The following is a 13,764-nucleotide window of genomic DNA, read 5'->3' as shown; positions in this document are numbered from 1 at the left end:
GTTGCGCCCCTTTGGACAATTTAGCACATGTGTAGATTTAATGCTTTTTTGGTTGGTAGAATTGTGGTGTGCTTTGGGAATTTTTGGTTACAAAAAGTGTGCCACCACAGAAAAACGGCTGGAAAACATTGCACCTTTACTCCTGGCACACTAAAAAAAGAACTCTGTAGCTTTTATCTCGTTTAAAAACTGACATTACTTGGTTGGTTACGTTGCATAAATTAGTGAAAATACTGAAAACTGGAATAATGGGTTGGGCTAATCATTACACTTCTATTTCGTAGAGTTCTGTCATCATATTAAGGCAGTCAGCACTGGAAGCTGGCTGGCAGACTGGCAAGTTAAATACAGAGCTGGCAGAAACATATTTTGTTTTTAGTGGCACACAAAGATAACTTATTTATCACTTACGTGATATGACATTGATTCGATCTTACAGAAACAAAAAATGAAAAAAAGAGAGTGTAATTTTTATCTTTGCGTCTTTTCACTAGCATTGCACCAGGTCTGCTATAAACGAGCCCCTTTCCTGACACTCCCCTGCACCTATGACAGTATTTATAAATCAAGAATATCAAGACCAGTGCTACGTATTGACATGTGACATATTGTTGTAAACTGCATAATCTGAAATGTTAAACCTTTAAATGAAAATTATATATTGTAAAATTTTTAAAGGTACTATATAAATTCGGTACTGGATGTATATCAGATTCTTTAGGTACACACATATTTATACTATTGTTTCGTAATGTTAAAAAAAAAAAAACAAAAGCATGAAAATGCACTGTCAATTTACGTCTGCCAGCTTGGGATGTATCTGTATTAACACCTTAACTTTCCCATGCTTTATATATATGCTTCATATATATATATATATATATATATATATATATGTATATATATATATATATATATATATATATATATATATATATATACAGTATATATATATATGTATATATATAGACTCTAGGTGTCACTGTTGCCCACCTTTACCCAACAGACAGTACGCAGGACATGGGATTAAATTACTAAGAAGATATTTACAGTATCTCACAAAAGTGAGTACATCCCTCACATTTTTGTAAATATTTTATTACATCTTTTCATGGGGCAACACTGAAGATATGACACCTTGATACAATGTAAAGTAGTCCGTGTACAGCTTGTATAACAGTGTAAATTTGCTGTCCCCTCAAAATAACTCAACACACAGCCATTAATGTCTAAACATTAATGTCATAAGTGTCATATCTTTAATGTTGCCCCATGAAAAGATATAATAAAATATTTACAAAAATGTGAGGGGTTTACTCACTTTTGTGAGATATTGTAAATATCTTCTTAGTGATTTAATCCCGTGTCCTGCGTACTGTCTGTTGGGTAAAGGTGGGCAACAGTGGGCGTCTATATATATAAAGCATGGGAAAGTTAAGGTGTTAATACAGATGCATCCCAAGCTGGCAGACGTAAATTGACAGTGCTTTGGACACGGCAGCATTTTCATGATTTTGTTTTTTTTTTTTTAACATTACGAAACAATAGTATAAATATGTGTGTACCTAAAGAATTTGATATACATTGAGTACCGAATTTATATATTACCTTTAAAAATTTTACGATATATAATTTTCATTTGAAGGTTTAACATTTCAGATTATGCAGTTTACAACAATATGTCACATGTCAATACGTAGCACTGGTCTTGATATTCTTGATTTATAAATACTGTCATAGGTGCAGGGGAGTGTCAGGAAAGGGGCTCGTTTATAGCAGACCTGGTGCAAAGCTAGTGAAAAGACGCAAAGGTAAAAATTACACTCTCTTTTTTCATTTTTTGTTTCTAAATCAATGTCATATCATGGAAGTGTTAAATAAGTTATCTTTGAGTGCCACTAAAAACTCACCAGTCTGCCAGCCAGCTTCCAGTGCTGACTGCCTTAATATGATGACAGAACTCTACGAAATAGAAGTGTAATGATTAGCCCAACCCAGTTATTTTGAGGGGACAGGAAATTTACACTGTTATACAAGCTGTACACTGACTACTTTACATTGTATCAAAGTGTCATATCTTCAGTGTTGTCCCATGAAAAGATATAATAAAATATTTACAAAAATGTGAGGGGCATACTCACTTTTGTGAGATACTGTATTTTCTTTCTTCTTCTTTGTATTGTGCCCCAAAGCACCTCCACACAATAAACAGCAATAAGTCAGCTCTGTCACACTCTCTCCCAACTCCGGCTTGCTTGCTGGGTCTCTAACAGTCCCTTATATAGTCCTTGACCCAGAAGTGTTTCTTTCCTTCCGTCCATGTGACTCGTCGGCACTTCCGGGTCAGATGGAGAATTACATTTTTCTTTAGCCCGGAAGTACGTTTGTGTTCCTGTCCCATTACTTTGTAGTACTTCCAGGCTATGTAAATAATAGGGACTCCCCAGTTTCCCTGTAGCATCTCCTGGCGGCACCCACGGCACCCAGCAGGGCTGTATTGCCGAACTCCAAGATCCAGGATACCCTGCGGGAATCCTGGGTGCTGCCAGATCCCAGGGAAGCTGCCATCTAGTGTTTTGGGGGAGGCAGTAACAGGGAAAACCTGCCTTCACCCATCCTTTGCATCACAGGGGTGTCCCGGCCGCGAGCTGCCGGCTGCCTGCCACTATATATATATGTATATATATATGTACAGTGGCACCTCAGTTCACGAACGTCTCAGTACACGTACAAATTGGTTTACGACCAAAAAGTTCACCAAACTTTTGCCTCGGTTCACGACCACACACTCGGTATACGAACACACAAGCCAGTTTCCCTTTCGGTTTGTACATGTTCAGTCTCTCACTGTGCATTTCCTGTGCAGCGAGCAAGAAAGAGAGCGAGAAAGCGAGAGAGCGCGACACACACACACACACACACACACACAGGCAGCACGAGAGAGAGAGCTGGACGTATAAGGTAGTAAGGCAGTTAAAGAATGCACTGGGCTTGATTTTGTTTTCACTTCTGTTTACAGCGATCGGTTCGTAGCGTGCACTGTTGCAATGTTACTTTTCTTGGTGGTTTATTAAATTACGGATTTTTTCAAGTGTTAATTTTTTTCCCTGTGCTTAAAACTCATTAAAAAAAAAAGTCTTTTTAGCCAGCAGTTGGTAGCGCTATAGCGCGAACTATTGCAGTGTTAGCTTTCTCTGTTGTTCAAGGTTTTCTCAGTGTTATTCAATGTTTTTGCATTTAGTTTACTATTACCTGTGCATCCTATGGTTTAATTAACTATATTTGTGCTTAAAAACTTAAAAAAATATATATATTTACATACAGTTCGTATGGTCTGGAACGGATTAATTGTATTTACATACAATCCTACGGGGGAAATTGCTTTGGTTCACGACCAAATCGGTTTACAACCAGAGTTTTGGAACGAATTATGGTCGTGAACCAAGGTTCCACTGTGTATATATATATATATATATATATATATATATATATATATATATATATATATATATATATATATATATATATATATATATATATATATATATATATAATATGTATATATATATATATGTGTGTGTATATATATAAACATATATATATATATATATATATATATATGTGTGTGTGTGTATATATATATATATATATATATATATGTGTGTGTGTATATATATATATATATATATATATATATTTATATATATATATATATATGTGTGTATATATGTATATGTATATATGTATATGTATATATATGTATATGTGTATACACACACATGTTTAATTACTGTATATGTATACATTTAACAACAACTCTCTGTACTGTAAAATGTGGTTCATTTAATAATCTGACACTTAATTCCTACATTATACATATTCATCTTAGCTTTTAAGCAAAACATTATTTAATTTAATTATATTGTTGAATAAACAGAGTATGAGGAATGGATTGATAGTTATTGACCATGACACTGTGTATCTTTGAATTTCATTTAAGTTTGTTATTCTGTCTGAAGTGAAATTGCACATCTGCAGAAAAACAACATTATAATTGGTAATATTGTACATTCTATAGCATATTTAAAATCTGAAACTTAAATTCTGGATTGCTCATATCCATATTAGATCAGATAGACTATGTTTCTTTTCATTTATATTATAAATTTAGAGAACGAGGAATGCAATTGATATTTAGTTATAAACATATGCTCTTGGTTTTATTTATCTATCTTAGTTTGTAAAAGTTTGTAAAGTCTAAGTTATATTGACTTATGCAATAACCATAATGTGGTACACAGAAAAAATATACGAATTTATAATATCATACCTTCTTTTATGTGCATTTTTTTGCTTATTTCTTACACATTCAGTGCCTAACGTCATTGTGAACCCTACCTCTGTTGCTTTATCAACATCCTCCATATCCCTTAACTGGAATCAACCAATTGGAGGCAGTGTGACATACAAAGTATACTTACTAAATAATGGAACTGTTGTTTTGACAAATATGCCATCTATTAATGTGACTGGACTGATGCCTGCGACTAGCTACAGGTTCAGTGTCTCGGCAGTTGCGCAAGATAATAAAACAGAAGGAAACAATGTTACCATGACGCAATATACAAGTAAGTTTTGACAATTTTAAATGTTATTAAATTACTTTATTTTTTATGCAATTTAATATAGTGTGCAACTGAATGGAGTCTGAATAAATGGGCATATTAAAAAGTCAGTTTAAACTTTTACCATATATGATTAATTATGTAACATATTTATTGGTTGATTTTACAAGGCCACATTTTACGCTGTCTAGGTAAACATTATAATCAGTAAAAGGTAAATAAACACTCAAGTGAATATATTTAATAACCTGGAACATATGTTTGGACACTGCATGTGTCCAAAATTTTTGAATAAATATGTATGTTTTTTTCATTTGTATTTTTTCATTTGGAATTGGATTAGTGACCATAGCCATAAATCCTGCGATTTATTTATTCATGTTAGTTTTTAATTTTATGTAATTGACTTCATCAATTACCAAATTGAGGAATGGAATATCATTTTTTTCTGTGTGTGTGTGTGTGTATGTGTGTACTTTAAGAACCTGACATTGTAAATCTAACCTCTGTGGCTTTATCAACATCCTCCATATCCCTTAACTGGAATCAACCACATGGAGGCAGTGTGACATACAAAGTATATTTACTGAATAATGGAACTGTAGTTTTGACAAGTATGTTATCTATTAATGTGACTTGACTGATGCCTGCGACTAGCTATAGGTTCAGTGTCTTGGCAGTTGCACAGGATAATAAAACAGAAGGAAACAATGTTACCATCATGCAATACACAAGTAAGTTCTGACAATTTTAAATGTTATTAAATTATGTGAGATAGTTCTATCCCTGTCCTGGATTTGGTGTTTTGCTCCCCTGTCCTTTATATTGCTGATAGCAGTGAATGTAGCATAAATGAAATGTATCCCAGCACCAAGTTTAATGTGTACAACAGGGGTCTCCAACACGTCGCTCACAAACTATTGGTAGCTCGCAACCCCTTTCGAAGTAGCTCGCCAAAGGGTTAATGAATCCTACATAAATGTGAACACTTGATTAGTCAAATTAGGGGTGGACGATCTTTCCAAAAAGTCATATCACGATCCACAATCTGAATTGCAATCTATCTTTTCAATGTGGCATACACTTAAGGGAATATCCGGACTCAAACTCATCAAGACCTAAGTAACACTTTATTTTAACTATCAAAAAAGTTGAATTCAATTGTTCTGTCGTTTGCTAGCAAAGCGGAGTTAAGGACCACACCCCGAAGCTAGCGAGTGAGTGAGGAGAGGTCCCCCCCCCTCCCTTCAGCCCATTGTGTGGATCTCTGATTCACACAAATAAATCGGTACCGCAAGTGAACTATGATACATAGTGAAATGAGAGAAGTCGCAAAATCAACCGGAATGTTCAAGCAAATTACAGAAAAAAGCCTGATCTAAATCCGTGAAGTAGTACTGTCGTGAAAAGTGGATAGACATACAGACAGACAGACAGACATTGGATTTTATATATTATATATTAGTAAAATGGTATCAGCGCCTGACTTGGAATCAGAGGGTGGCGAGTTCGATTCCGCACAGCTCCACTTCGAGAAATTAACTGCTCTTATCTGCGGTGGGTTGGCACCCTGCCCAGGATTGTTTCCTGCCTTGTGCCCTGTGTTGGCTGGGATTGGCTCCAGCAGACCCCCGTGACCCTGTGTTCGGATTCAGCGGGTTGGAAAATGGATGGATGGATGGATGTTTGAATGCAAAGTGTGAATTGTGGACACCAACATTTTGTAAATGTTCAGGCAAAACAAGCGTATTCAGTTAGAAATAAGCTATGAGAAGAAACGTTAGAAAACATGAGGAGCTCTCGGCCGTTTTCATTTTGTAAAAGTAGCTCTCAGGGGAAAAAAAGGTTGGAGACCCCTGATGTGCAAAGATATGGTTACATTTTAAATAAATAGACAAGAAAAATTATATTTACAGTGAATTCCATTTGTAGCTGACTAGTGGTGTTAGAGAGTTTTGCTTATTTTAGTAGCATTATTATAGCAACTGGACTTTCAAGGTGTCTGGAACTGGCCTGCAATGTAAGCGAGTCACTAATCCACAATATTTGGCATTGTTCTTTTAGCAGGTGGACAAAGCTTCATATTTTCAAAGTTCTCATTAATCCTGTCTTTTATGGAGCAGAGACATGGGCTTTGAGATGGTCTTTTGATGCTAAAATTATATTACTTTGTTATAAAGTCTCTCATTAAAAGACCTTGGGACTGTTGCAGTGTCATTGTGTGGACTGATAGGTTGCTTTGCACATGAAATCTACAGCTGTTACCTACATGATAGAAGATCCACGACTCTGTTACTTTGGCCATGCAGCTCACTTTATTTGGTTGATCTTGCTCACCCGATACTGTGTGTTACAAAATATCATTAGTACCAGTAATAGAGAAGCCATTCACAGGCTCCTGTCCGCTAATTAATGGCTACTGTTGGCAGATGGGTGTGGGTTGGGATCCTGCATGGGTGCTTTCTTGAACGAATCATAGTGGTTTGTGTGCATGCCAGTCTGCTGCCTAGTCATATGCTTTCACACATGATGTTCATAATGTTGTTTATATACTTTTTTGATTAATTTTGAAATTCCAGGTTTTGCACTCTTGACCTACACATTTGCACATGGAAAATAAACATTAAAACAGATATTTAGTAACCTACAACATAAATCCTGGAAAGCAATCCATATCAGCTTTTAAACTAAATATTGTAGCAGACAGTAGACGAGAGTATTTATTGACTAAATACCCGCAGTGTGTACCGCAGAGGGCTTAAACACTTCATTGTGAAGTGACCTAAATGACAGTAAACTCTGTAGATACATCAGGTCTGTTTCACAGTTTTCCAAGGAGCCCTTTCCAGAGGCTGAGTGTCCTGCCATATGGGTAGTTTAAATATGAATGCTACGATTACCAGGCAGTCTCTGCTCCTTAGGGACAAGCTGACAGAGATGGGATTAGATTCATACCTAGTGGCATGGATCGTGGACTATCTTAAAGACATAACTCAGTATGTGCGTCTTGGGAACTGCACCTCTGACATTGTGGTCAGCAACACAGGAGCGCCACAAGGGACTGTACTTTCTCCGGTCCTGTTCAGCCGATATACATCGGACTTCCAATACAACTCGGAGTCCTGCCACGTGCAAAAGTTCACTGACGACACTGCTATCGTGGGCTGCATCAGGAGTGGGCAGGAGGAGGAGTATAGGGACCTAATCAATGACTTTGTTAAATGGTGTGACTCAAACCACCTACACCTGAACACCAGCAAAACCAAGGAGCTGGTGGTGGATTTTAGGAGGCCCAGACCGCTCATGGACCCCGTGATCATCAAAGGTGACTGTGTGCAGATGGTGCAGACCTATAAATACCTGGGAGTGCAGCTGGATGATAAATTAGACTGGACTGCCAATACTGATGCTCTGTGTAAGAAAGGACAGAGCCGACTATACTTCATTAGAAGGCTGGCGTCCTTCAACATCTGCAATAAGATGCTGCAGATGTTCTATCAGATGGTTGTGGCGGGCGCCCTCTTCTATGCGGTGGTGTGCTGGGGAGGCAGCATTGAGAAGAAAGACGCCTCACGCCTGGACAAACTGGTGAGGAAGGCAGGCTCTATTGTTGGCATGGAGCTGGACAGTTTGACATCTGTGGCAGAGCGACGAGCGCTCAGCAGGCTCCTATCAATTATGGAAAATCCTCTGCATCCACTAAACAGTGTCATCTCTAGACAGAGGAGCAGCTTCAGCGACAGACTGCTGTCACTGTCCTGCTCCACTGATAGACTGAGGAGATCGTTCCCTCCCCCAAACTATGCGACTCTTCAATTCCACCCAGGGGGGTAAACATTGACATTATACAAAGATATTGCCTGTTTTTTTACCTGCATTATTATCAATCTTTAATTTAATATTGTTTTTTGTATCAGTAAAGTGCTGCTGGAGTATGTGGATTTCCCCTTGGGATTAATAAAGTATCTATCTATCTATCTATCTATCTATCTATCTATCTATCTATCTATCTATCTATCTATCTATCTATCTATCTATCTATCTATCTATCTATCTATCTATCTATCTATCTATCTATCTATCTATCTATCTATCTATCTATCTATCTATCTATCTATCTATCTATCTATCTATCTATCTATCTATCTATCTATCTATCTATCTATCTATCTATCTATCTCAGTCCAGTGTTCCGAGCAGCAGGAAATGTGAAGGAGATCCTGTGTGGGGCAGTCTCCTGTGAGGATGCAAGGAGCTGGCCGGGGCCTAAAGTACTGAATTGTAGGATGAAATGAGGCTCTGCATGCTGCTGGGAGTTAGGGCAGACTACAGTGCAACAGTTGACAAGTCCTGAGGATCCCCATCAACTATTGGGAATCTTATGGGATGTTAGATTCATCAGGGGTTCCTGGCATGTGTTTCTGTCCTGTGCCATTTTCCAGACAGTGCAAAATATGAAATTATGTGGACAGAAGTCATCTTTGTTGGTTTGGGACTATGTGTATCTCAGTCCATCATACTGATGTCTTCTCTCCCATGGTGGTCCTTTAATACATGCTTGCATTTGTCTTGTGTGATTAAGTGCTCTTTTCTTGAGTGTCCTTTTGACCATGATCTTCAGCTTTTGCTTTGGCTCAGTTTGCATGTAAATTCTAGATTTCCATTCTCTTGTTTCACATGTTGACTACAATTACTGTTTCACATTCTGGGCTGTATTTACTTCCTCCTTTTGACTTTGACTAGTTTTATATAACCACATCTAATTTTATTTCTCTTTTTAAACTGCTCCTACCGTTTCCAGCCAATACACACAGAATGAGAAAATGCCCAGATAGATAGACAGTAAAGTACAGCTTGCTCAGAGCATCTCAAAGCATTCAAATTTGCCAAGCATATCAAATTATGTACACTGCACAGCAGCTGACTGGCTGGTCAAGTCTGCCAGGTACACAGATTAAAAACGAGGAGAAATCATAGGAAACCAAATCCATTTGTCTCCTTTGCTTTTCTATACAGGGTTTTGCTGTAGTGTATCCAAAAAGAGTTACGGTTTAGTGGACTTGGTGTTCATGGTTTCTCTAACATAAGCAAAGTGAAAACTTCATGTTTTAGTAGAGCTTAATTTTATCCAAAAATGTACTATTGTAGCCAAAGTTTTAAAGTGTGCCACTGTCATCTGTGAGTTTTATTCCACCTTACAGTACATTGTTTTACTTAAGATAGGTGACTGGGGCCATGAATAAACCCACTGACAGAGAGAAAGCATTACTGCCATGTAAGCAAAATGACAGAGAGAAGGCACAACTGAGATGAGAAGAGACAACTCAGCCAGGCTATTAAAACAGAGCAGATGCACCCCATAGTCTAATGGTCATTTTTTGGTCAACGGTTACTGTGTGCTTTTTCCATTTAACTTATGCCAGCAAAAGATTGTAAACTAAATACTGTGAGAAGAGTACAAAAGCCTTGGCACTGCATTGCAAAATAGAAGCTAACCTATGGACGGATGGAGGACATTTGCTCCTGTCTATACCTAGGACACATGCTTGCCACACTCTCAAAGTGTGCAGAGCCAACTGTAGGAATCTCACAAGTGCATGCTTTTGCTAGGGACTTTCCTTTGAATATTATGTTATTGTGAGTGTCAAATGATATTAAAAGAAGCCAAGTGTATCCTTTCCTTAGTGTTATTTTTCCTTTCTGCGTCATAGTATTTCTGCTGTACAACTAGGGTAGGATAAAATATTTTATTTTAAAATATACATATATAGACCTCTGGTTTAGTAAGAGCTGCAATTTCTAGCAAATGTACACTGCCTGGCCAAAAAAAAAGTCACCACCAAAAAAAAAGGTCACACACTCTAATATTTTGTTGGCCTGCCTTTAGCTTTGATTACGGCACGCATTCGCTGTGGCATTGTTTCGATAAGCTTCTGCAATGTCACAAGATTTAGTTCCATCCAGTGTTGCATTAATTTTTCACCAAGATCTTGCATGATGGGTGCATCACTTCATCTGCCTCTCTTCTTACCCTGATGTGCCCATCACTCTGGAACAGGGTAAATCTGGACTCATCAGACCACATGACCTTCTTCCATTGCTCCAGAGTTCAATCTTTATGCTCCCTAGCAAATTGAAGCCTTTTTTTCCAGTTGGCGTCACTGATTAGTGGTTTTCTTACGGCTACACAGCTGTTCAGTCCCAATCCCTTGAGTTCTCTTCGCATTGTGCGTGTGGAAATGCTCTTACTTTCACCATTAAATATAGACCTCAGTTCTACTGTTGTTTTTCTTCGATTTGATTCCACCAAACCTTTAAGTGATCGCCGATCACGATCATTCAGGATTTTTTTCCGGCCACATTTCTTCCTCAAAGACGACGGGTCCCCACTATCCTTCCAGTTTTTAGTAATGCGTTGGACAGTTCTTAACCCAATTTTAGTAGTTTCTGCAATCTCCTTAGATGTTTTCTCTGCTTGATGCATGCCAATGATTTGACCCTTCTCAAACAGACTAACATCTTTTCCACGACCATGAGATGTGTCTTTCGACATGGTTGTTTAAGAAATGAGAAGCAACTCATTGCACCAGTTAGGGTTAAATAATTTGGTGCCAGCTGAAAGTTAATCGCCCATGCAGTAATTATCCAATAGGAGGCTCGTACCTATTTGCTTAGTTAAATCCAGGTGGCGACTTTTTTTTTTGGCCAGGCAGTGTATTTCCAAGGATTATACACCCCCTGCTGGATTAAACTATAAATCTTTACAAATTAAAATATGTGGGCAGAATAATCATCTGTAAAATCATCCGTCAGTACTATTTCTGAGTATGGCTGTTACTGCACTGACTGTCACATTCTAACTGACCTGTTGCTAAATTGCTGCTTATGAGCCCACTAGAGCTAGCTGATTAAACTGATCCTCAGTCTTTATTTCAGGGACAGTTTGTAAAGCCGATATTTATTATCAAAGTAACCGTTAATAAGGTCAAAAATTGGTTTAAATATTTTTCCTTTTCAAACTTGTAATAAAAATAAGGACAGATAAAAAAAGAACAGTATTTTGGAAACAAATAAATCACAACTGGGAGAGATTGTGCTTAATAGACTATATGTTAGCTTATAAATGTAACTGCATGGCTTAATATTTCATAGGATACTGTCGATCGGCATCTTTCCTCTTCTTAGTGAATCGAGTAATTTGGCTCATCCTACGAGAAAAACCTGGAACTCTTGGCTTCTAAACTGCTTTTCATTCAGGATATGTGTAATTTTTAAATTTATGTAAAAAATTCTAATATGCAAGCTTTCGAGGCAACATCTTTTAAGTTAGCCAATAAAAGGTGTTGTTTTGCTTGACTTCTCACTACATTCATAATGGCTAACACGGTACAACACTCTAGTTCTCAATCTGTGGTGCGGACACCCCTAGGGGGGCACGAAGTAACAAAAAAGGGGGGCGCGAAGATGTGAAAAAAAGAAAACAAGAATCAAAAATATGAAAAATACATCTATTGAAACCAAAATAAATTCACTTAAACTACATTCTGATACTAGAAAAATAAATATAGAGTTAGATAAATGTCAATTAAAGTTAAGTCGGTATAATAAAATATGCATCTATGATATATCATTAATTAAAAAAGAACAAATTGGTATTAGTGGGCTCCTTTCAGAAAAACGTTAAGGGGGGCACGATTAAAACTGTTATGAAAACTAGGGTTGTAAATACTTAAAGGTTGAGAAACGCTGCCCTAGTACTTTAAAAATTTCCAAAATTCCAAAAATAAACTCAACAGCAGATAAGGTAATGTACTGAGAGTTTTAGATTATATCTGATATCTTAATTGTTTATCTTAATGAATTTTTTGTTGAGTTCCGATTCTAGGCAGGTAACAAATAACTGAGTTTCCATTGAAACTTCTGATTTTGTGAACAACTGAGGCTAAATCAATACTTACTCGTACTTGTAACAATAGTGCAACTCTCAGCAAAATGTGCCGTCACAAAATAGTTGAAATATCGCATTGCTAACTTTAAACTGATTATTGTGAAATTGACCTTTACCTTTGTGTCACTATTATTTCCAGTATTTTTTTTAAATGGCTGAAAACTGCATGTTTAATGAGTTTAGTTTATCTTTACTGTCCTTTTGTTTGGTTGCAGATAACCTGAGAGTACATTTTACTGTTGTGTTTTTAGTAACAGCCATAATTCTTTCCTGAATTCACGCAGGTGGAGACAGAATCACATATAGTACAGAGTATAAGCAGCAAACAACAGAGGTGCTTTTTTAAGAAATGACTTGGTCCTTATTGTGACTGATCTGATGTCCATGTGTACCCTGTGTCTACAGTCAGTGTCACTGTGGTCAAGATAAATATTGAAGCTAAGAGAAATGAACAAATTGAGTGATGATTTTGTTTTCTTCTACAAAAGAATTGTAAAATATATTTTAAAAAATACTGTAGTAAAATGCTGTTTCTGGTTCCATGTAGATCTTTTACTCATGAGTGAATACCACAAGCATAATGGACTTTTTAAATCATAAAACTTAGAATTATATTTAACACCATTTTATTTGCATCCACAGAACCTGGCCCCATTGGCAACCTTACTGTCACAGCTTCATCAACATTTGCATTAGTGTCCTGGAATCTGCTAAATGGAAGCAGTGTCACATACAGAGTAATGGTAGTGGGAACTAGCAAGATATTCTGGACCAACAGCTCCTCCATTACCGTGACTGATCTGATTCCAGCAACAAATTACACATTCAGAGTAACTGCAGTGGCGCTTGATAATCAGACGGAAGGAAGTAGTGCTACCATCGAACAATATACACGTGAGTTTTGTCTGTCCATATAGAATTATAGCATCTATTCAACAATAGCATTAATAATATGGCTTTAAATATTTGTTCTTGGTCCTGTTATGGCTAACAGTATTTATTGATTGGAAGCAGTGAGGTGTTTTTTGGTTTAACGATGGTATGTGTGTTTCTACCTATGATATCCTAAGCTAATGTCTTTATCCTTTATTAATTTTTTTCTGGCCTGTCCTTTTTCATACTGATATTTTCTTAAGTATATTGAAAACCAATTTAAATTTAGGATAGATTTTGAATAATGAGGCAAATAAA

At 36.9% G+C, this 13,764-nt stretch overlaps 1 protein-coding gene across 1 annotated transcript in view; it reads left to right on the top strand.

Annotated features, from left to right (window-relative positions):
- The window catches only part of ptprja (protein tyrosine phosphatase receptor type Ja), a 203,072-nt gene that overhangs the window by 122,500 nt on the left and 66,808 nt on the right, over positions 1-13,764 (top strand). Inside the window, exons 11-14 of the mRNA XM_051922621.1 lie at positions 4,374-4,628; positions 5,108-5,256; positions 5,293-5,359; positions 13,216-13,467. Of these exons, the coding sequence (XP_051778581.1) occupies positions 4,374-4,628; positions 5,108-5,256; positions 5,293-5,359; positions 13,216-13,467 (723 nt within the window). The remainder of the gene's footprint in view (positions 1-4,373; positions 4,629-5,107; positions 5,257-5,292; positions 5,360-13,215; positions 13,468-13,764) is intronic.

This window comes from Erpetoichthys calabaricus, chromosome 2 (genome assembly GCF_900747795.2).
Source record: "Erpetoichthys calabaricus chromosome 2, fErpCal1.3, whole genome shotgun sequence".
In the NCBI taxonomy this organism is placed as follows: Eukaryota; Metazoa; Chordata; class Cladistia; order Polypteriformes; family Polypteridae; genus Erpetoichthys; species Erpetoichthys calabaricus.
Note: the sequence above shows the minus strand (reverse complement) of the source record. Positions and strands in the feature narration are given on the sequence as shown.